This window comes from Colletotrichum godetiae (assembly GCF_030913485.1).
Source record: "Colletotrichum godetiae strain CBS 193.32 chromosome Unknown BDP55scaffold_14, whole genome shotgun sequence".
Lineage (NCBI taxonomy): Eukaryota > Fungi > Ascomycota > Sordariomycetes > Glomerellales > Glomerellaceae > Colletotrichum > Colletotrichum godetiae.
Genome location: NW_026851262.1, coordinates 128,825 through 151,813, shown reverse-complemented (window position 1 = coordinate 151,813; position 22,989 = coordinate 128,825). Strand labels below are relative to the sequence as shown.

Genomic DNA, 22,989 nt, shown 5'->3' with positions numbered 1-22,989 from the left:
TAGTCAGGGTCCCGGGAATGGATGAGATCATCCAGCAGCTCTCATAAGCTGTTCTTTTTGAGTGGGCGGGCGGCCGAAGCTTGGACTTCCCGAGGCACCGAAGCAACATCGAACTTCCGTCCTCTTTGCTCATAAAGAGCCAGTTGCTCTCTCACTTCAATTTCAACTCAATCGCAATTTTGACACCGAGTGAATTTGTTCTCTGACTCAATTTTCACAATCAAACACTTTAAGATGGTACAATGACTTGTCTTTCGGAAAAGAGAACACATAGCTAATAAAAGACACATGCGCAGTCCTCAGATCTCTCCGTCCCCTCCTTCGCCCTGGCCGTACTGACGGCCGGAGGCGGCATCGCCGGCTATGCCCGGACAAAGTCCGTCCCGTCCATCGTCGCCGGAGTCAGCGTCGGCCTTCTCTGTACGTACAGTCCCTCGCCTTCTCCCTTTCCTTCATCTCTCCCGCATCCCCATCCGCTCCCCCAGCATCCCTGCCTCCATGCTGTCGCATAAGTAGTATGGCAACATGGTGGACTGACCTTGGATCACCAACCCACGCAGACGGCCTCGGCGGCTACCGCATCCAGAACCGCGAGCCCTACGGCGTCGAACTGAGTCTGCTCGCCTCGGCAGTCCTCGGTGGCTCCGCCATCCCCCGCGCCATCCGCCTCCGCAAGCCCGTGCCGATCCTCCTCAGTGTGTTGTCAGTCTTTGGTCTCTTCACATTTGGCAACGAGTTCCGTCGCACCTTGTAAAGAGGCTGTCCGAGATGAGTTGTGGGATTGTTGGGGTGAAAAGAGTATAAGTGTCGTTTGCACTGGCTTCGTAACTATAGGAATACAATTATTCAAGAACCTTGCTGTCTTTTTCCTCTCCGCTGGTTCAGACCGATTTTGATACAGTACATGGTACAATCTTTTGTTCCCTTATAGGACGCCAAACCCTTTGGTAATTTTGGTATTCCTCCGTCCCGCTCCATGCCGTCGCCAAAAATGGATGTAGTTGCGAGTGTTCGTGATATAATACAATGCCCGGTCTGGCCCATCGTCTCGACGGCCGGCAGACCAGAGAGGTTCGTTCGTGTCGTTCGCTTCAAGGATCACTGTTCCCCGTAGATCTAATCGAGACCGAGCGACTTGTTCAGCTCCTTTATCCGGTTCTCGCGCTCCTCCCTCTTCGCCCTCGCAGCGGCCCGGTTCGCCTCGGTGCGCCTCGCGCGCGCGCCGCGGAGGCACTCGCTGACTTTATCCTTTGCGTCGTTGCAGCCGCCGAGGGACTTGAACATGAAGCCCTTTGCGTGGCACTCTTCGAGGGCGACCATGATGTCTTCGCACTCTGTTTCGCGGGAAAAGCCGATTAGTATGGACTTTCTCTCTTGTTGGTAACAAGACCCGGGGAAAGGGGAAAGGGGGGCTTGTGGTGGCAATTGCGACGGGGATTGGATGATCCAGGGCAGAGGAGGATGAGGAGGGGCGCGGATGGAACCATGACGGGTGCACTTTTGTTGCGTGACTGACCGAAGTTGTCCTTGGTGTGCAGGTGAGGATGCATTTTGACTCGAGTTCTCGTGTTTGTCTGTAGGATTGGGAAAGGTAAGGAAAAATTGGTCAGTCTATCGGCGGGAGGAAAGAGGTTCTTCGTCGTCGTCGGCGTTTGCTTGTGGTTTGTACGGATAGGATGCGCCAGAGGAATTTCCCGGTGAAGTTCAATGCCGATAGAAGATTGGGAATTGGCCAGCGAGGGATTGGATAAGACCATTCGGCTCGGTGGGGTATGGAGCAGACAGAACGGCGCGCCGGGCTTTGTGCATTTTCGGGGGTCCAGTCTCACTCAGTCATGGATTCAGAGAGCGAGCCCGGCAAAAGCTCGGGCCACCTCGAATGCCCTTCTAGAACTTCCATCCCACAGTTGGTCACTGCTTGGTGGAGGGAGGGTCGATTACCTCAGGCTGGTTCGTTCGTCCCTCACTGAGATTCATTGCCCTGCATCGTACCTCACTTTCTTCAACGAGGTCTCATCAACACCCCTCCATTCACCTTTACAGAAGTTTCCTCTCACGATGGCGGCGCAAGTAAGTCAGAAGAAGCAGCAAGGTAAGTTGACTCAACTCACTATTCCCGACCGTCGGCCAAGAAACACATGAGATATGATAACCCCGCCATGCTTCCATGCTAACCTACTTTTTTTTTTAGACTTGCAAACGCAGTATGGCGTCTACAAGAACACTCTCCAACAGATTGCGCAAAAGATTGGCGATGTAGAACAAGAAGCTGAAGAACACAAGTGCGTCTTCTCTCTTTCTCTCGTCTTCCTCATCTTCACTTCATCCCATTCCTTCACCTCCACGGCGTCACCTTGAGAGGTGCAGAGGGAGACCATCACCCATACCCTGGATGATATCGTGAACCCTGCGCCGCCCAGGGAAAGGGGAGGGGCAAGGCACATGATGGATTTTCCCCTTCCTCCTCATCCTCAAACCGGAACTCACTCCGGCATGGCCGTCGCCAACTCTTTGCCTCCATCACACCGCTTTTCACATCTCACTCCTCCAGAAACTCAAATAACCCTTGATGAACTGCCCCCTTCACCTCTTCCCCCGGCACACCGCCTATTACGAAATTGATTCGTTTCTAACTGGACTCATTGACAGGCTTGTCCTAGAGACCCTACAACCGCTGTCCGAGGACCGGAAGTGCTTCCGCCTCATCAACGGGGTCCTCATGGAGCAGACGGTCAAGGACGTCATGCCTGCCCTGACGACCAACTCGGAAGGTCTGAAGAAGGTCCTGGAAGATCTTGTTAAGCAGTACAAGGCCAAGCAGGACGAGCTGGAGAAGTGGAAGGTTCGTTTGGGCCTTGAAGGATGCTCCTTTTCCCGCACCATGATGTCACTGGGCTGTAACCGATTGCTGACGAATATGGGATTATAGAAGAAGAACAACGTTCAGGTTGTCCAGAACTGAGACTATCTAGGAACAACTAGATTTGGGCCACGAAAAGGCTCAGTCCGGCGGCGTTGGCTTCGAGAGTCTTTGTGCATACACGGACGACGGCCTTTCAGTCTGTTTGCAGCGCAAGGGCCCTTGGATCGGGTGATTGGGAATGGAACAGAAGATGACTTCCGCTCAATCTTTTTCGACCACGAGTTCTAGCTGCGGCCAACACAGAATGGCACAGGGACAGCAAAGCCGTCATGCAAAAATCAAAGGCGTCAAAAATGAGGCGGCATCGAATATACCCATGGTTGATGTTACGATGAGGGAGGAAGCCAAATCAGCAATACGTCTCGGAAAATAGAGACATGAAGACCGCGCAGTGGCATCAATGCGTTGTCCAACGTCGTAGGCTTGAGAGACACCAGAAGTAATAGATAACGGCGGTAACCGCGTTTCAGTGCCCAACAAGATGCGTACTTACGAAAGTCGTCAGACTAGCACACCACTCAGGAAAAGCCATTGGCACGTCTGGCGATTCAAGATGGCTGGCTGAGATCGACCCAACTGGCGAGGCGTGCTTACTGGCTGCTTGTCATGCGGCCTAGTGACGAAAAGGTGTGCTGCGCGAGGTCTCTGACAACCTTACGGCAGTTCGCGTATGAAAGCCCCCTTTTTCTCCGAGGCTACGAAGACCAACGCCTACCTATTAGTTCACTTCGTTCCTTTCGGAAGAAAGACGCTAAACACAAAAGATTTGTCTGCCACTCGGGAGAGAAGGCACACGGAGCGGAGGCGGACCGGCCCATGCGGCCGGTGACGGGTTGGAGCCTGGCCAGACGTCAGATGCTGTCCCGTGTGTGCGTATATGGAGCCTGTCTGTCTGATGGGCAGAGGGCGGTCATCCGATTCGCAAGCTGCCAAGGGATGAAACGTGAGGTCTGCGGTGATCGACTGATGTCCCATTCTGAGGGTTCCTACAGCCGTGATATCATGCTTGCTTGAACTGATGCCCAACGAGAGGCACGATGTGGCCGTCCTCATCTGTGATCAGCCGCGGGCTAAGTAGATGCGGGAGGCATCCAATGGTCTAGATTCGCCTCGCTGTTCCATGGAGTTTCCTCATAGCCGCATGCGTCCTGTGCATACAAGTACGAAATCACATCCAGTAGGTGGGTTAGCGACATCATGGACTACCCAATGCGGACATGGTCGCGGATGCAAGCTGTGGGTTATTGACAACCGCCTAGACCTAGTCATGCATGGCTGTACCTGGGCCTCGGATGATGTTGAGGAAGTGTCATCTAGATTTATAGACAGGGCGCAGAATTTCACAGTCAAGATGACCCAGCGACCAGTGACAGTAGTGCCCGGTTCCCCGATGCTGGTGTCGGGCAGTTAAGGAGTTTGATGGCTCACGCAGACTAGACCGGTGTCCCTCGGCGTTGCTGTAAGAGACCAGGGTCGACACAAAATGTGGCTCTGAGTTGTCACCAGCTCTGGGGTGAGAGGCACCGCAGCCAACACATGCAACCCTTTCGCCTGTGACATGAAATCACCCGCAACGGCGAGGGAAGGCCGAAGTGCGTATGGATACCTACTGATATGGTATACACGGTATACCTACCCCTCTCGTGTTGATGAGCGGGAAAAGGAGGGGTAGGGACCGCATCATCCGGACCAGGGTCGTGGAAAACAAGAGTGGAAGGTCAGCGCACCGCTGCACCGCTGCATCGCTGCATCGCAGGAGTTTTTGGTGGTGGTCCTTCTGTTCGTTGCGGCAGGCATCGTCCAATCCGAGCCCAACCCAATTAAAGGGTTATTGGCTCCCGACAGAGCAGAGGAGCCCAACTGCGATGAGGGTGACTGGCTGAGCTGGCGGTTGTCTGTCGCAGCGCTGCATGCAGGGTCAGGCGTACTGTAAGGCGATGGGCCGCCGATTGGTGACCGGCGCCTCCTCAGGAAAGATTGGAAGAATTTCTCCGCGCTTTTATTCCTCTTCAGACATGGTCGATTTTGTCGCACGTCTGGCTGGTGTACCCAGGGCAACCGACGTCAACTGGCTTGGGCTCTTCCGTGTCCCTCTAGAGCTAAGGAAGCATCGTCGGACATCATGTCACGCAGCCTTGTGTGCGTGTTTCTCGAATAGCCCATTCAAGAGGCTCCTCTCCAGCATTATCGTGCCTGAAGAGGCAAGTAGCTGTACGAGCCAACCAAGGTGCATGTTTCGGCCCAAGCGGTCGTCATCCACGGCGCTTGCTTAGGCTGCCGTCAGCCTTCTCGTGCCTGACACGGTTAGGTTGGGGGCGATGTTGAGAAAGACAGCTGACAGGTTCGACGGCTTGTTTACTCCAGACGGTGCCATTGTCAAATCAATCGGCGCCCTCGCCCTCCTACTCGGTCTTGTCGCAACGCATGAGCTACCCAAACTGCTACAAGTCGCACCGCCGATGAATCCACAAGGGCAAAGCTGTAGGTAATTTATCGCATTACGCCAACTGCATCGTTCTTGTGATGACGCCCGTTGAGGGCGATGAGCTCGCTCGATAGAGCTTGCCGATGCTCTTGAGCGGACGTCGTTGGGTCTCCCCACCTCAGAATCAAAGCGATCATCAGCAGACTTGCAAGAACAGAAGCTCACCTCATACTTCCGTCCCGTTATGTCGGTCGTGCTTCATGCACCCGCTTGGCGTCCGCCATGGGCCGGTGAAAGGCAAGGTAGCCGTGCTTGCTACCCTCCTCTGAGCTTAGTGAAGTGGCTTTGCGCTGCCTACACCGCTCATATACGGGAGGACGGGCAGGATGACCAGCGCCCGTGTTGATACAGCATGAATGCATGCAATGACACATCAAACTTTGCTAGGCAGGAGTGTCGGAAGGGATGGAAGAGGTAAGTCAAAAGAGCTGCCTTTCTTGTACCTTTCGTCTGTCCCATGGTGGTGCCGTCCGACGACGGATTCTTAGCTTCCGAAGGGTAGTTTTGATCTTTGATCTCGGATGCCTCGTGGTCTGACGGGGGGTTTGCAGGGTTGAAGATGTCGTCAGACTGACAGACGCCCAAACTGAACATCCGAGCGCGTGAGCTTGTGGTAAAATGGAGAATGCGAAAAGCTGTCGCAGCTTCCAGGCTCGGAGCGCATCACCTCAGCCGCGTGGTGTTAGGGAAGAGGATCGGATGGAAGGGTGATGAATGTACCGCGCTAAACCTTGGAGGGAGACATGGAGCTGACATGTACTTGCGTCTTTGGTGAGTCTCACATATTAAGGATAAGTATACGTGACGTTATCGATAGAACGGCTGGTGGGCAGCGCGACTTTGAGGGACTTTGGCCTTGTTATTGTGTTTAATGCGCCGGCCTCTTGTTGACCGCACCTTCATTGCCCACTTTCCCTCCATTTCTCCCTTCTGCACCAACCCCACGTTCTTACAGCCATCAACAAGTACAGGTGTATCCTCCATTCAAGGCGCATTGTTAGGGTCTATTGCGACCTCGATCGAACAACTCAGACACCCCGAATTCATGTAAGGAAAAGAATTCTACAACCCCATGTCGACGGCACTTGCTGCTGGCCCCTCTCCCATGTTTCCCCCCCCCCATCCACACACACACAACCACAACCACACACAACGCGCGCGTTGAGTGCTTAGGTTCTTCACTGCTCGGCCTCTTCCCACTCGTCTCACGCCCCGTTTCCCGTCCCTCTCTCTGTCCCATTCGGGTCAAGCGAAGCTTTCCTCTGACGCGCTTTTGCAGCTGTTACCTCTTGATTTCCCCTATCACGGCTTTCCCGTCCGGTTGACCGGTGTGTAACCATAAGTTGACGATTTGCGCGCCCAAAGCTCGGCCATAAGTCTCAACGACACGCGAAAATCCGTACTGTACCAGCAAAGGCCCGGCTGCCCACGCGCCTCCTCGACGCAGCGCTCCGCACCTCCGCCCCGAGAAGCGCACACAAGTACCTTACCTCTCTTCGCCTTGGGGATACCTGATTCGACCCAACTTCACCCACCCCCATCGCGACTCGCAAACCCCATCTACCTTCCGCCTTACAGGTCGAACCCGCGCCGAGCTTCGAGCACCAACCCGGAGGACCGCGCATATCCACAGCTGCAACAGGGCGATCGAGAAACGTCTTTGCCAGTTCGACGCTACCCTCTCCTTGGACTAGACATTGGCCATTCCTGTGGGACCCGCAAACGCAGCCACCCTCATCCCGCTTTTTTCCAAGTCTCTGTTGCCAAACTCAACCCGGGCAAGGCAGTATACAGGCCACCCCAGGAAAGATCCGTCATAGCCTGAAGTCAAGACAGGCCTGCCAGGGGATCGCGAGTAAAAATAATCCTTCCCAGGACAGCCTACGACAGGATTGACGCACACTTTCTGCAGCTAAGCCGCCAGACTTGCAAGCCCTACGGACCTGCAACGTGTCAGGGAACACATCATCCTAAGCCCGTCGTGTGTGTGAGCTGCAAGAGCCCAAGCAAATTACAAGAACGCCAGCAGCCGCTGCAGGTAGCCAAATATGTCGGACTCCCCCCAATCTCCTCCCAAGGATGTCGACCAAGGTGTACAATCACCGGAAGAGGAACAAATGAACGAGGCTCAAGACCCACAGTCCGGTGGACTCACCTATGAGTTCGAGGTCAAGGAGCAGGACCGCTGGTTGCCCATAGCCAATGGTAAGCCAGATCCCATTTCCCAACGAGATCGAGACAACGGCGACGACGACGATGCTTGACCTGAGAGGCTCCATGTTTGCTTGCGGTTGCTATGACTATGGTCTATGAAGTGGATTGGCCAGTCTGCTTGCTTGCTCTGCGCTTCCATTCGCTGTTTTTTGACATTATTGCGAAATCATTCAATCGAAGCATCATCAAAGACGGCAGCGCAGGGCTATAGAAGCAATCAATGTCTCACGAATCGTCACCAAGGTCGCCAGAAACGACAGGTGCTTCTGGCGGTGAGAAATACGATGAACTTGACGCTAATATACGAAACTTTGCTCCAGTTGCCCGCATCATGAAGAACGCGCTTCCCGAAAATGCAAAGATCGCCAAGGAAGCGAAAGAATGCATGCAGGAATGTGTTAGCGAATTCATCTCCTTCATTACGAGTGAAGGTATGTATAGTTCCTCGTAGCTGCTTTTCCCAAGTTCAGGGACAACTTGATTGAATAGATGTCTGACCTATCACAGCCTCGGAGAAGTGCCACCAGGAGAAGAGAAAGACGGTGAACGGAGAAGACATTCTATTCGCCATGACCTCTCTGGGATTCGAGAACTACGCCGAGGCCCTTAAGATCTATCTCTCGAAATACAGAGAAGTATGTACAGTCCACACATCGGCTCGAAGCCCAGCCGGTATCCCCCTTTCAAACAGGACTCGTGAGCTCAACTGACCATTCCAGCAGCAATCTCAATCCAACAGGGGAGAAACCTCCCACCGTCCAGGCAGCAGCGGCTACGGCGCCAACCCGCCAACAGGAGCGGGAAGCTTCCAGGCCGAGCCTCAAAACAGCGTCCTTGGAGGTCAGCAAGGAGACGGCACTGCCGATGCTCAGGGCTACATGTACGGCGCGCAAACTGGGCACAATGGCACCGGCGGCGCCGACGGCTACCAGTGATGCATTTCGCACCTGAGTGGGCTGTATAGTGTTTTGAAAGGGCGATTTTTTTTTTCCATCTCGACATATATGTACTAGCTGCGACTTGACGACGACCAAGCCCGACGGTAAAGGACGCCTGGACATAAGTTCAAGTCTGTATAAGTACGGAGGCAGGAGGTCTCATGACTGCCTGACCACGGATGGAAAGGGGCACATGGTTGTATATGAGGGCCTCAGGAGTCAGTCATGGGAAGGGGAGCGGAACGGTTAACCCAAAAGTGTGGAGTGGAGGGGATTCGTCTTTTCTTTGACTCTTTGTCTATTTGATAGATTCCCCCCTATGGCGTTGCGATTCAGTAGGCCATGCCCAACCAATTCGTGGTTTCGAGGCATCGGCAGAGAGCAGTTCAGCAAGCATCGAAGCTTTTGGAAACGGGCCCGGGCCGTATCTCCAAAGCACTGGTAGCTACAGCACTTCAGATAGCTTATTATTCCACTTCCGTCGCGTAAATGAGGTATACGGCGTCTTGTCTTTTCTCGTCGTGATCTTGTGCAGCATAATCACGGGTTTGAGTTGCTGGGTATTGCTATATCTATCAACTTCAAACTGCCTATATTTGGTAAAGTGTGTATAAGGTAGCCCGTAAGATATGTTGAAAAAGATGTCCAATAAGAAGCTCAAAGGACGTCGTCATAGGCTTCCAGGTTCCCCAGTATCTTGGCCGCTACTTAGAATTCAACAAGTTCATTGTTCCGTGACCGAGTGTGCACGGTCCAGAAGAATTACAGGGGTCTTGAGTGCTGTGAGCCTGGAGCAGCCCCCCCCCCCAAAGGCAAAGTCTCCGTGGTGGCATGGATGGAAGTCTTCCAGGTCGAACGAGGCACGTGCGCAGCCCCTCCAGTCTCAAAATTTTCCCCCCGTCACAGCCAAACAGAACGGCGGGCAGCCCACTCTACGAAAGGAAGAAAAAAGCATCGGCGGCAGCTCACGCCGAACTGAAACTTTCCCAGGCAACCAACCGCCACCGTACCACGAAATAATCTCGGTCGGCCGACACAACCCACGCCCAGGAATCAACTCATTCTTTCGACGACGACAATAATTCGAAACGAGTCCACATTGTCGCAATAGTCCGAGACATGCATGCCGACTTTCCCTGCAGATCCACGCGCAACACGTTGACCCTTCAATGAGAATTGCCAGACGCCGACCACTAAAGATCTGACCTCGAGCCCGAGCCGCCGAAGGAAAGAGAAAAGACGGAGGAGAGAACAAAAGCCTTGACAACCACAAACAACCCATTCTCATGCGTCCTTTCACCCCCATTTCCAGACATCGGTCTGGTCCGCCACCGAGAACCGCGACGCCAATCAAAAGCATTTTGCGTCAAACGTCTACAGTCCTCGGCCGGAGGAAAGCTGACGAAATCGAGTTCGATGACCCACCCTCGAGCCCAACAAAGAGGCGGAAAGTCCTCATCAACGAAATGAACAACCGCGTCTTTGAGTTTGGCAGTCGCTCCATGGACGAGGTGAACTCGGAAGTGAGGAAAGCGCTGGAGGAGCACCTCATGGGCGAGGACGAGGATTACGACATGCTCAAGGAGATTTTCGCCAACGACAAACAGCGATACCTGCCACCCGTCGCCGGAGAAGACGAGGATACGCTCAAGCCCCAGGAGCTCAAGGGCTACGTTCTGGCGCTGACCAGCTGCGTGCCGCTACTGAAGAATAAGGCCTGCAATGGCCTCGTGAAGACGGTCTTGCAGGTCTCGTGGTTGGGCCGAGACGAGGACTTCTTCAAGGTGTACATCCAGTTCCTGGCCGCCCTTGTCAGCGCCCAGGGATCCTACCTGACGCATGTCTTGTCCATGATTGTCGAGAAGTTCTCCCACTCCAGACAATCTGAGTGGAGCGTTGCCGACTTCCCTACCGTCAGCCGAACAACGATGCGCGAAAGGCTACACACCGGTCTTCAGTACATTCTTCAAATGTTCCCCGCCGCCACACCCGTTCTCCGCGGCCTCCTCGATGCCAAGTTCCCCTTTGACGACGATTCGAAGAAATTGTTCGTTGCGTACGTCAACAACCTTTTGAGACTGAAGGAATACGCGGGAGATTTGGACCTCGAAATTGTCGACGTGCTGCTGTCACGACTGGTTAAGATTGATGTCCAGATGCAGACGGATCTCGACGACCTCGACGACGACCTCACGGCATCGGTTGCCTACGCACTGAGCAAGTCCCTGGACACCGGCTCATGGGAGGGCGACGAGGATGCTTCGGACGATGACAGCGACGACGAGTCTGTCGATAGCGATGATTCGGACTTTGACGATAAGGAAGAAAAGATCCGCGTGGTCAAAGGCAATGTCGAAAAGCTGGATGCCATTCTCGATACGCTATTCGCACACTACACACCTCTCTTCGAGAACCCCGACTCGGACCAAGCATGGGAGCGGTACGCCTTGCTCGTACAGTCGTTTGGAAAAATTGTGCTGCCAACGTATAAGTCCCGTCATACCCAATTCCTCCTTTTCCACTTTGGCCAAATGTCAGCTCGCCTGCGAGACACCTTTGTCGGCAGTCTGATGCACATCTTTGGTTCGCAAAACCGACCGAGCTTCGTGCGTCAAGCGGCGGCAACATATCTTGCCGGATTCATGGCGCGAGGAGCCCACGTGCCGTCCGACTTGGTGCGTACAGTTTTTGCGCTCTTGCTCAAGCAGATGCAAATTTACCGCCTCAAACACGACGCGGACGCTCGAGGACCGGATCTGAGAAGACACCAGATCTACTACGCACAAGTACAGGCCGCGCTGTACATGTTCTGTTTCCGCTGGCGCGACTTGATCGTGTCTACACCCGAGTTTGTCGACGCCGAGGATCCCGCATCGTATCTTGGCCACGAGTTGGAGTGGATGCAAGGCATGAGAGAAGAACTCTCTGCGAGCGTGTACTGCAAGATGAACCCTCTCAAGATCTGCGCACCGGCTATTGTTGAGGAGTTTGCTACACTATCACACAAGCTCGGTCTCATGTACATCTTCCCGCGTGTCGAGGAGAACAAGCGGATTAGACTATCACAATTCGTCTCAGATACATACGGCACAGGCGGCGCTCTCCGAGATACGGGCTCGGGAGCACAAGACGAGGAGGCATACCAACTCGATCCCTACTTCCCTTTCGACCCTTACCAGCTGCCCGTGAGCAAGCGATGGGTTCAGAACGATTACGTGCACTACCAGGCTATCCCGGGTCTCAACATGACAGCCGATAGTGACAGCGAAGACGACGACGACGAGAACGTTCCGGAGACGGACGTCGAGGAGGACACTGCTACCGCCAGCGAAGACGAAGACGACGACTGAAGCGGCTCAGTGAGCGGAGGAAGATCAAATGCATTCATACGGCGTTGGGCGGTCACCAAAAAGTAAAAAGCGAATCTGGGCCAATTTGGCATTGATTATATGATTCCCGCAAGGCGTTGGGCGTGAAGAGGAGATTTCAGATGTTGGGAGTGGTGGAATCGTTTATGGAAGACCATGTCGAAGATGTTGAAGAAGTAATCTTCTGGATCGCTCTAGGGGTGTGAGCACCTAGGATAGGAGATGGCTGTCGTCAAGCACAAGGTTGTTAGAGTATAATGAAATCAAATCATTGTCAACACTTGTTCTCAGCCCTCTCAGCCGCTGCCCATTCCTTGAAGCTGGATGTCACCTTATCAGTGACAAACCGTTTCCCACCTCCAACTTTCGGCGGTTGCTGTGATTTGAAAAGACGGAAAGGGATGCCCACTACCTTATTAGGGTTTTATTAAGGCAACTCAAATTCTTAGATTTTATCGAGATTGCAGCTGAGGTGACACTGCCTCCCCCTGATGGGCCAAGGTACGGGTGTTGGGCGCCAGGCACGTGAGGTGATCGGCCACTTGTGCTTCAATAGGATAAGCGCCGTCCCTCCTCCTCGCTCCCCCTTCCTCCGCCTGTCGGCTAGTTTCCCTTTGACGTGCCACCATGCCACCCGGCAGACGGACGAAACCCCCCCCCCAACTAATCCCTGAGAGGGGGCGGTTTTCTGTGCTGTGCTATGCTGTGCTGTACGCTGGCGCTTCGACTCGATAGCCCCTGCCAATGGAAGTTTAGCTGTTCTGCCGCCTCTATCTCCATTCTCCGGGCCCTTTCCTCCTGAGGAGCTGCGGAGGTGCGCTGAGAAGGAGGAGAATGAGGGTCTTCCCCCCCCGGGCGGCGGGTAGAAGAAAAGAAAAAAGCGCCCATGGGATTTGGAATTCGCCCATCTTTAAGGCCGGCGAAATCCCCTCACGACGGTCCCCTTATCATAGTTTCAAAACTCCGCTCCGAACGGGGGAGAGCATTTCCACCTTACCTGAAAACGAAAGAGAGAAAAAAAAAAACGTGACGACACTTTTGTGAGCGATCAATCGGAACTCATCGACGCCAACCAGCATCCCCGCTCAACTCATCTCATCATCCAACTCACCTCACGCACTCACTATTGCACTCTCATCTCACACACACTCACCACAGAACACCGACACCCCCCACCCATTGTCGGCGGTGAAGCGCAGCGCCAGCTTGTGTGTCCTTCTCAATTGAAATCACGGTGTGTCGCGGCAATGGCGGATAACCAGGTGTGGCTGCAGAACGAGGCTTCGGTGAGGGCGGGGGAGGGGCAACAGCAGCACATCACCCAACACCAACCCCAAGACCAGCATCAGCAGCAACGGCAGCAATATGACAGGTCAACGAGCGGCGACAGTCGAGCCGGCTTCGAGGAGTACTGGAGGGAAGAGAAAGAGAGTGAGAGGGCTGGGAAGGTACAGTTCGTGAACGAGGGGCCGCCCCATCATCAATCATCGTCGTCGCCGTTGGATCACCAATCGCAGCTGCTTCCGGGAGGAGGAGGAGGAGGTGATCAGGAACGGCAGGGTTCTTGTGAGTCTTCTGTTTGTTTGGAATTTTTTCTTCTGAACTTCATGTTTGTAAGATTGTGTCTTGCAAAGTTGCGACGACACTGACACCCTTCCCTCGTCCCGTCTTATCCTTGATTCCACATGCCGCTCGTCCCATTTCTTATTTACGGATACCTTCTTATTTCCTATTCTCCTTCCGCGCCGTTTTTTGACTCACTATATCCACCTACCTTTCTCGGCCTCCATGATTCCACACCCCTTCAATGCTTGTTTTTTGTGTTTTCCTTTCGGATACCGGTCCTTCCCTGTAACATCGTGGCCCGCCCATCCGCTCCCCCGATCGACAAGTGTCCCGCCAGGGTCCTGGTGAATCGCATCAATTATGTTGGTGATTTCAGTGATCTTGTGTGGAACCACCTCTCTTCCCCATAATCAATGTCCATGGATGTCTCAGAGAGAAATACATGGGTGGTTCAACAACCGAGCAATCCAGAAGTGGTGGATGGTGGGATGGGGAATGGGCTTTGTGAGTTATGCTTTGTCAAGCCCATGCCGGATCCCTCATGATTCCTCATCATCATGCCACCCGCATCACACCCGAAACCTTTTGTGGCGTAGACCCTTCCCGCCGCTAAGAAGTCCGAAGTTGGTGTGGTGGATTCCATATGCTTGGGGATTCGCGAACGAACCGATCACAACCCGCTGCTTGCTTCCTGCTTGGTGCTTGGCCTGCCCTACACTACATGCTTACCTCGCCATCCCATTCCATTACCCAATGAATCACGTTTTCTGTTCGTTCTGGAAAAGCCGCACGAGCAATTCCGGGGGATGAGAGTTGGTTGTCCCTGCATCCCATCCCTTCCCGACCTGATTCCAACGTCTCCCGGCTCGACGGTTGCCCGATGCGGGCACACCGCTGGTCATGGAGCCCGCGGATCACGTCTAGACGAGGCTTGGCTCCTGGAATCAATCCATCTCTATTCGGAGACTACCGTCTCTTGGTCGTCCTCACTTCACTAACACACCCACACTTGTCCCCATGTCCAATATTCCCATGCCATCTTTACACTGTTTAGATTCCCCATTACTTCTAAGCTCCCGTCTTGGCTCCCATTCATATATGCTTATATCCTCCTTCCCTCCTTATTTCCTTCTCCCACGTGGAAACCCCATTACTTGAGGAAGAGGCCGCAGATCTCTGGACTAGGGAACTAACTCATCCAATTCCTAAACTCAGCAGAGTCAACAACACCCGGCCTCACGCCCGCAGAAACGGCCAAAGAAAAGGCCAAGCTCCGGCGTCAGCAGGTCCGCAAGGCCCAGATCCAGCACCGCACCCGCAAGGCGAACTACATCAAGCAGCTCGAGCTCGACGTCTGCAAGTTTCGAAATATGATCGCCGCCGCCGAGAAGGAGGTCCTCGCCTTCCGCCGCGAAAACGAGGGCATGAGGGGCGCCCTCACCGCGCGCGGGTTCGCGGTACCCCCCGAAGGACCAAAGGGGCAAAGCTACGTCATCGACGAGGTGCAGATTCGCGGGTCGCAGGAGCCCGCGGCGGTTCCGGCGGAGAGGGAAGAAGTCTCGATGGTACCGACGGTGGTCCAACAGCAGCAGCAGCAGCAGCAACAGCAGGAATTACCTCCCGTCCCGGCACAGCGACAACTTTCCCAACATTCAGAGGACCAAGCACAGGACTCGGCGGCTGCTGCCCCGGAAGAATCCCAGGTGGCGACATATCAACCTCAGACTCTGGACTACGACCCATACCCGCCCGTCGACCTCTTCGCCGATGTCAACATGGGCGAGGTCACAGTCACGATGCGCAAGGACGACGCCCTCGGCACACCGTGCTTCCAGATCTCGTCGCCGTCGGCCGCGGTCGCGTATACCCAGTCACAGCCGCCGTCACCAGATCAGTTGTCTGCGGAAGAGGAGATCATTGCCATCAACCTCATTCTCGCGTACGTTGAAACACCTTTCCACCACCCCACGTTCGTGATTCATGGAAAGCACAAAACGACTTATACTAACTTCTCTCAACACACAGCATGGAACACATCTGTTGGAACCACTTCCACCCCCGCCAATTCCCCACACACGGCGACACCTGCAAAGCCGCCTCAGGCCACACAATGATGGCCTCGACCCTCTGCATGTCCTCCGCCCCGGCCCGCGTCTACCGCACCATCCGCCGCGGCGAGGCCGAGACCATAGCGCACACCTGGCAAGCCGACACGGGCGCCGGCTCCTCTCTGTCGCTGAAATCGTTGCTGGCCCTTGCCAAGACGCTGAACCCGGGCGATATCGAGCTCACGCCCGTGCAGGCGTGGTTCGAGCTCGCGGCGCGGTACGGGGCCGCGGCGCTGATGCGGGGCAATGTGATTGAGGCGTTGAAGAGGGAGTTTTGCGGGGTGGTGGATTGTATTCACTTTGGGGCGATTATTGAGAGGGATGCGTTTGAGAGTGTTGTTGCGAGGGTTATGGAGCAGGTTGGGGTTCCGGAGCTGGAGTGGGAGATGGATGTTGATGAGGGGGTTGGGGCGGGAGTGGGAGCTGGGGGTATGGTGTATGGTGCGCAGCAGATTACGGCTTGAAAGTGAGGGTTGTTCAGAGAGTGAAAGAGAGGGAGAGTGGGAGTCCGTGACGAAGCATTTTTGCAAGAGTGGAAGCGCTGCCTGGCTTGGATTGCATATCGTTTATTGCGCCAAGATGATGAATTTACGACGTTTTTACGACCTTACAAAAGGGGAAGGAGAATAGGATTTAGGCCGCATATTTCGCATCTCTAGACTGAAGACCATGGGATGAGAGAGACGGATACACTTTGCACAGAGAGAGCATGGTCCCCAAGGTAGGAAGGGGTGACTTCTACAAAGATACATATCAATTAAGAGAGAGTAGTTCAGCTCATAAACTTCAACTGAGATATTGGTGTTTACTCGCAGTACATCGATCAAGAGCCTCATGCAACTGCCAGTCGGCGATGGGAAACGGAGCCAGTACGCTCAAGCATACAGCCCACTCGGACTTAACCCAGAGAGATAAGATGAAAAGAAGAAAAAGAAAAAAGACAAAGTCTCTGACGCTACACCTTCCAACAACGGAGGTCCTCCTTCGGCTTCAGTATGAAAGTATGGAGTGAAGTCAAACGGTTTGTCAACGGGGCGCGCCAAGCACCTCCGTGATTGGACGGCCAGACTCCTGCTGCTGCTCATGTGAGAAGGTGGAGAAACATATGCAATGCATGTGGAATCTTCTTTTCGCCACATGGAAAACGTAGGTAAATACCGTAAGCTTGCGCAAGTATCCGTACCGTACCTACCGTACCTCACCAATCAGACTTGCCATCTTGCCAAATAGTATAAGCCAAACGTACTCCGTACTTTTGAAGGAAAAAAGGGGGAAAAAAGAAAAAAAGACTAAAACTCCACATTTGTCTTACAATGGCGGAGAGCCAGAATGCAGAGGACCACGGTAGGCGACAGAGGTTGGCTGGTTGGCTATAGGAATGTCTCTATGTATGTAATACGTCGATCCTCAGGTACTTCAAAAAAATCTTTGGAATCATTGTTTCCCTCTTCATTCACCGCTGTAACCTCAGCATGCAGGGCACAGCAAGGAAGGGAAAACTGGGAAAGAGCGTCTGGTGGAGAAAGGGAAAAGGGGGTCCCTGTTCTCCGTTCCACAGTCATCGACAATCCTGTATGGAAAACCATTTGTTCAGATCCGAGGGCTTGCATTGGGAAAAGAGAGCCAACCGCTTTGAAATGGAAAAGCGGTTGTGGCAACCTTTTCCCCAGCAGCACTACAGAATGCGGAAAGGACCGTGGTCTGAGGTTACACTGTTTCTTTTGTTTCTTCTTGAAGAGATGAGTAGCGGTGAGATGATCCATCTTCCCAGTCTATAGGGCTGTGATTTTCCGAAGAACACTTCGTATCACCAGAATGGGGCTACTAGGCAGTTGCGCTGCGACGACAATGTTACTGGTTTTAGTAAAGTCGATATGGGGAGGACCGGTTTACTGCAAGCTTCTAGTGGCAGTAGGAGACTCCGCCCAAGTCAATGCTCAGCTACTTCGAGACATATTTACAAAGAGATTGTGGTTAACACTCGATGCAGTTGGGCAATGCAATGGAGCGGCCCCAGAGCACATCACGTTCCAAGTGGCACCACACAATTTTGAATTTTAAGTGATTATAATATATACTAAAAACTAGTCTGCAGAAATGCCAAGTGTGGCCTCGTTGTTGTAGGAGATTTACCCAAGTCCTTGATGGACATCATCATGAGTATTTGTATTCCCTTTGAAGAACGGAAAATAAAACTCCCAAATCATATTGTCGCCATAGTGACTGTGTATATGCCTGTATAGACATGTGTTATCATCCCTAGGTCTAAAAGAAAGAAGATGCCCGAGAAGAAGAGAAAGTGTGGGATATCGCTTGTGAAAAAAAAGTCTGGTAAAATGAAAAGAGCTTCTGGGACACGAAGCTCAAGTCTGTTTGGAAACAAATGACGCTTTGAATGTTTTGGAATTTTAGACACCAGGAACCTTGAAGCCGTTGACTTGTGGCCATTTGCCCACACCGGCGGGGTCGCCACCGATGCGGACATAGACACCGACAGCGGGAATGCCGCCGTCGAGGACGAAGAACTGGTACCAACCCGGAGGGGCGATACCGGCGTTGGGAGGCGCTGTGACGGTGCAAGTGGTAGGCCCGCAGGTGACAGCGGGGAAGAGAGTGCGAGCACCCATTGAGTTACCATGCGTCGATCCCACGGCACCGAGCATGGAAACCTTGATGTCGCCGTTGAGGGGTGCGTGGCCGAGGTTGACAGTGATTTGCTGGCCGTAGCTCCAGTCCGTGTTGGCAATGGTGAAGGTAGGGCGAGTCTTGCCAGAGGTGAGGTAAGGAGGCTTGAAAACCTCGACACGGTACTCCTGGGGGTTGACGCCGTCTTCGGGGTCAGAACCACTGACAAGAACGCGACCGTCGAGAAGAGTGATGGACTCTGAGTGGTAGAGACGAGCAACGGTACTGTTGGCCATGACTGTGATACGCGAGCCAATCTTCTTCGAGGGGTCGTACAGAAGAGCATTGTAGTTGGGGTCGTTGGCGAGACCGAACCCGGCAACACCGTGCTGAGCACCGTTGTTGATGAGATAAGTTCCATCAGGAAGGGGGGCAATGCAGGACATGACACGACGCGAAGGCATGCGCTCAATCACCCACTTCGGGTTGGTGCCTTCGGGCTCAATGGAAACGCAGTTGTCCATGGCAGTGGCAGGGCCGTCGGTAGAACCACCGCAGATGAGGACGCCAAGCGGATCGCTGTAGGGAGCGTGCTGAGGAAGAAGAACGCCAGTTCCCTCAAGAGGATAGGTGCGGCCACCCAAGGGGTTGTTGACAGCACCGGGGATGTTGGGGAGAACCGTCTTGGTGTTGAAGGTGACGTGATCAAGGATTCTAGCCTCGTTCCAGTACGCAACGAAGATGTCCTGACTGGGGAGAACAGCAACGAAGGGATACAGATTGTTGGGATCGGTTCGCGCAAGCCAGTCCATGTACAAAGGCTTGGTACCAGTGGGGGGCAGAATCTCGAGGGTAGGCACAGCACGGCCGTTGGATCCCTCCTCACCGCCGATAACCATGATGGAGCCGTTGGCCATAATCATGGCAGAGGGATACCAGCGGCCATCCTGAAGGCGCAGGTTGGTGACGTCCTCCTGCCAGTCGTTGGTGCCAGGGGTTCCAGGCTTGCCATCGGGCCAGTAGAGACGGACGCCGTAGGTGGAATCACCAGACCATCCACCAATGTTGAGCTGGCGACCGGCCTTGTCGGGAAGGGTGATACCGGCAGAGCAGAAGATGTCTGTCTTGACGTGCATCTCTCTCCAAGCCTTGCTGAAATCCGAGACAAGGGAAAGGTCGAGCTCGTAAGCGCCAGTGGAGTTAGGCGGGCCAGTGCCGAACTTCTCGAGGAAGGAAACCTTACCAGTGACGGTCTCCATCGTCATCAGGGGGATGGTCACACCGCCAATGAGGTTTTCGTAGACACCAGCAGTGGCGGCATCTGTACCGAAGTTCCATGAGTAGAGGGGCGTGGTGCCAGTCCAGAAGTATGTCGAGAGGCGAGCGCCACCACCGCAGATGGAGCTACGGTTTCCAGGGCAAACAATGTTGCACTCGGATTCGGCAACAAAGAGGGCCTTCTGGGTGACAATATTGGCGGGGTCGCCACAGTAGCACTCTTCACCGTACTCAAGTCCGGCTGCCATGTAGCCATACTGGGCGCACCTGTCCAAGCACATACCGGGAGTCATGGTGCCAGGGAAGAAGTTTTGCCAGTAGAAAGTGCGCGGGTTGGGTTGAGCACCGACATTATCCTGTACACAGCCCTGGTAGGTCCAGCTTCCATTGAAGCCACTTCGCTGCGGAACGGGAGGAGCGTACGTCTGGGGAGTGCCCTTGGAGATGATTGTCATGCGGTTGCCGCCACCACACATCTCAGAAGCCTTACCACCACAAGCAGTGTTGCAGGTTGTCGGGTCAGATGCGAGAGCACCGCCGCCGTAGATGGCGTTACCGCAGAAGCACTGAGTGTGGTACTCGGCACCGGCGACCGTGTAACCGGCATCGGAGCAGGCCTTGGCGCAAGAAGCGAGTGTCATGGCGGGGTCGTCTTGAAGCTGGTTAGGCAGAATGCGGCCGTTCAGGTTGTCCACCCAGCAGCCCTGATTAGTCCAGCCAGTAGGGTATCCAGTGCCAGAGGGAGCTGCAGTGGAGGTGGTAGATGAAGCGGCACCAGTCACTGAGCCACTAACAGATGACGATGAAGCTGACGAGGATGAGGAAGAGGACGAAGACTGGGTTGCGCTTCCAATGGTGTAGACAGAAAGGCGGTTGCCCTCTCCGCAGTACTGGAACTGGTTGCCCATGCACTTCATAGAGCACTGGCTGGACGGGGCAGCGATGGAGCCGGTGGCAAAGGAGTTACCACACCAGCACTCGCGAGAGTATTCAACACCAAAGAAGGTGTTTCCGACGCAGAAAGCGGCGCACTTCTCCAAAGTCATGTCGTCGGAAGCGGTTGTCTTCGCGTTGAGAGCACGAGCGTTTGTCGCTTCAGTCTGGCAGCCATACCACTTCCAAACGCCGACCGTTGCGGGTTGACTGGGGCCAGTCGGGGTGGGGGTCGCGGAGCTGGAAGAGACTACAGTGCTTGAGGATGAGACCACGCTGCTAGAGGAAGAGACGATACTACTGGATGAAGAGATGACGCTGCTGGAAGAGGAAACAACCGTGCTCGAGGAAATGCGGGTGCTTGAGCTGGAAGTTGAACTAGCAGTTGGCGCAGGGGTTGATGTTGAGGTGGGAAGAGGCTTATACTGGTGCTGGAAGTCGTAGACGTTCAATCGGTTGGGGCCACCACAATACTCAGAGGAGTTGCCGTTGCAAAGCATGTTGCAGCCATCGACGGCAGGGGCGCCGCCGTTGGAGATGGTGCTGCCACAGTCTGGTGAAGAAATGTTATGAGTTTGCCATGAGAATCACCAGCACGATGACGACTTACAGCATTCGCCAGAGTATTCGACACCAGCAAGGATGAAGTTAGCATTGGCGCAAGCAGCAGTGCACTTTGCAACGGTCATCTCGCCACCAGGGATGCTTCCGATTCCGTAAGTGAGAGAACGGCCGGTAGTTCCCTCTCTATTAATCTTGTCAGCTGTCAAGTTCTCAAGTTTTGACGAAACAACAGGCAACTCACGAGTAGCATCCAATGCTGCTCCAGTCGCCAACACCAGGATTAACAGAGGGGCCCATGATGAGGGATGTTTGATATAACGACAGTCGGTTAGGGCCTCCACAAGGCTGAGTAGCGTTTCCGCTGCATGGCGTAGAACAGTCGGCCTCGTTGGCAAGAACGCCATCTTTGGCCAAGGCGTTGCCGCAGTAGCATTCGTTGTAGTACTCAGTACCAGCGTAGGAAAAGCCCTTGTTGTAGCAGTACGTTGTGCAGGCATCGTTGCTCATCTGTCCGTTCGCCGTGCCGGCATCGGAGATTGTTCGGCCAACATCGCTATTCCCCGGTCAGCACTCGACACTTCCTCAGAATCTTTTTTCCACTAGGTATCATACACATAGCAGCCCTTATAGGTGTAGCCGTGAGGAAGGGTTGCGGGAGGCGCCGCGCGTTTGTAAATTCCAGGCGGATAAGCGAGAGCATTTGTGAGAGAAGAAGCAGAAAGAACAACGAAAGACAACTGTGTGGTCCTCATGGTGACAAGTGTGTGCCAAGAGGCAGAAACCAACACAAGATGGTGATACTAAGGAGTGTATAGAAGAGGTGAAGGGTGAAGAGAGAACAGGTGCACAATGGGCCCGGGAATCATGAAGGTATATATGAATTTCGATTCACGGCATGGGTAATCTCATGTGGCAGCGAGCGGCCCAAGACGAAGGAGCCCTAGGGGAACGGGTACGTGATAGACCCGACTAGGCTCCCGGCGACTTCTCACACCTCGAGAGAGGCGATGTCCTCCTCGTGGGCCAGGGGTGCCTGGAGGGTCACGACGGAACAAAATCCAAGAAGGGGACTAGGGGTTGCCATGCTCGCATGGAGGACTAGCACAAAAGAGTATCAGTAAGGCTAGCCGGGTAAGCTAAATGGGTGTGAGCTGTGCACTTGCAGCATAAAGTGTGGGATTAGCCTACGTGGTGGGCCGGGAGCTGACTTCTTGTTGCCATGCTGGGATGAAGTGAGATGACCGAGGCTACTCGGAGGGGGTGGAAGAGAGAATTGGGATATTGTTAGGTCGTCAACCGGGCTTGAGGGCTGAAGGCGATACACACGAGGCGAGAAACAATGAAAAGATTTAGGCGCTAGCCGTGAATAACCTCTGGACTCATTACGCCTTGGTAAGGAAACGTTAGCCGCCCTGGACCGTTCTAGTGGTGCCGCTCTCGTTATCCCCATGGCCGTGTCTGTGGCAGATGAAATTGTCCGTCTCCTTCACACCCAACTTGAGCGAAGCGCCTTGAGTGTGCGAGGTCGTAAGAAGGGGCAATATGGGAGAGGGGCGTTCGAGAGCCCAAAGTGGGAGGCTTCGTGGCTTGGGACTAAGAGACGGTTGTATGGACAGACGAGAAGCAGAAAACGCCGGGCTCCTCGACCAGCTCTTGGCCCAAATGACAACCTTGACTATGTGGAGATTAAGCATCAGACGCAGGGAGGTGGGCAGAAAATACCAGGCAGGACGGTGCATGTGCTGACTTTGATGCCATTCGTTCGATTGAATAGTGATGCGAAGTTGTGTGTTGTGTTTTCTCCAAGATGCGCTTTGGGATCAGGGTCGTCGAGCAGGCTAGCGTCAGAGGGGTTCGTACCCCGGGTACCTTGGGATGATGTGGGGTCTGGTCACGCAGGGGCCATCCTAGTCAGCACTTGGCCATCTCTCCTTTCGGCAAGGCGTTCCTACTGGCAAGGGGCAAGTGCCTAGCAGGGAACTGATGC

General features: G+C 54.1%; 8 protein-coding genes across 8 annotated transcripts; 6 read left to right on the top strand and 2 right to left on the bottom strand.

Moving 5' to 3' along the window:
* The first annotated feature begins 82 nt into the window (after positions 1–82).
* BDP55DRAFT_658962 (transmembrane proteins 14C-domain-containing protein) lies at positions 83–853 on the top strand. The gene is made up of 3 exons (XM_060574515.1): positions 83–237; positions 297–420; positions 561–853. Exons 1-3 carry the CDS (start codon positions 235–237, stop codon positions 752–754), a joined length of 321 nt encoding a protein of 106 aa, XP_060431321.1. The 5' UTR covers positions 83–234; the 3' UTR covers positions 755–853.
* On the bottom strand, positions 854–1,792 carry BDP55DRAFT_658959 (uncharacterized protein). Its single transcript, XM_060574514.1, has 2 exons — positions 1,517–1,792; positions 854–1,334 (listed from the first exon to the last, which is right to left on the bottom strand). Exons 1-2 carry the CDS (start codon positions 1,755–1,757, stop codon positions 1,117–1,119), a joined length of 459 nt encoding a protein of 152 aa, XP_060431320.1. The 5' UTR covers positions 1,758–1,792; the 3' UTR covers positions 854–1,116.
* A 27-nt stretch (positions 1,793–1,819) lies between these two features.
* BDP55DRAFT_713959 (Prefoldin subunit-domain-containing protein) lies at positions 1,820–3,095 on the top strand (the record flags this gene model as incomplete). Its single annotated transcript, XM_060578254.1, has 4 exons — positions 1,820–2,092; positions 2,192–2,282; positions 2,650–2,842; positions 2,973–3,095. The coding sequence occupies exons 1-4, from the start codon at positions 2,059–2,061 to the stop codon at positions 3,093–3,095; spliced, it is 441 nt and encodes a 146-aa protein (XP_060431319.1). The 5' UTR covers positions 1,820–2,058.
* Positions 3,096–7,245: 4,150 nt separating this feature from the next.
* On the top strand, positions 7,246–8,873 carry BDP55DRAFT_82338 (histone-like transcription factor and archaeal histone). Its single transcript, XM_060581242.1, has 4 exons — positions 7,246–7,613; positions 7,943–8,053; positions 8,130–8,257; positions 8,345–8,873. Exons 1-4 carry the CDS (start codon positions 7,457–7,459, stop codon positions 8,555–8,557), a joined length of 609 nt encoding a protein of 202 aa, XP_060431318.1. The 5' UTR covers positions 7,246–7,456; the 3' UTR covers positions 8,558–8,873.
* A 973-nt stretch (positions 8,874–9,846) lies between these two features.
* Positions 9,847–11,910, top strand: BDP55DRAFT_630279 (RNA polymerase I-specific transcription initiation factor RRN3; the record flags this gene model as incomplete). The annotated part of the gene is made up of 1 exon (XM_060572127.1): positions 9,847–11,910. The coding sequence occupies one exon, from the start codon at positions 9,847–9,849 to the stop codon at positions 11,908–11,910; it is 2,064 nt and encodes a 687-aa protein (XP_060431317.1).
* A 1,265-nt stretch (positions 11,911–13,175) lies between these two features.
* Positions 13,176–16,066, top strand: BDP55DRAFT_727047 (uncharacterized protein; the record flags this gene model as incomplete). The annotated part of the gene is made up of 3 exons (XM_060579238.1): positions 13,176–13,359; positions 14,713–15,433; positions 15,520–16,066. 3 exons carry the CDS (start codon positions 13,176–13,178, stop codon positions 16,064–16,066), a joined length of 1,452 nt encoding a protein of 483 aa, XP_060431316.1.
* A 586-nt stretch (positions 16,067–16,652) lies between these two features.
* BDP55DRAFT_658944 (uncharacterized protein) lies at positions 16,653–17,831 on the top strand. The gene has a single exon (XM_060574513.1). The coding sequence runs from the start codon at positions 16,932–16,934 to the stop codon at positions 17,343–17,345; it is 414 nt and encodes a 137-aa protein (XP_060431315.1). The 5' UTR covers positions 16,653–16,931; the 3' UTR covers positions 17,346–17,831.
* On the bottom strand, positions 17,678–22,102 carry BDP55DRAFT_82317 (uncharacterized protein). Its single transcript, XM_060581241.1, has 4 exons — positions 21,615–22,102; positions 21,244–21,555; positions 21,049–21,185; positions 17,678–20,991 (listed from the first exon to the last, which is right to left on the bottom strand). The coding sequence occupies exons 1-4, from the start codon at positions 21,752–21,754 to the stop codon at positions 18,011–18,013; spliced, it is 3,570 nt and encodes a 1,189-aa protein (XP_060431314.1). The 5' UTR covers positions 21,755–22,102; the 3' UTR covers positions 17,678–18,010.
* Between the last annotated feature and the right edge of the window lie 887 nt (positions 22,103–22,989).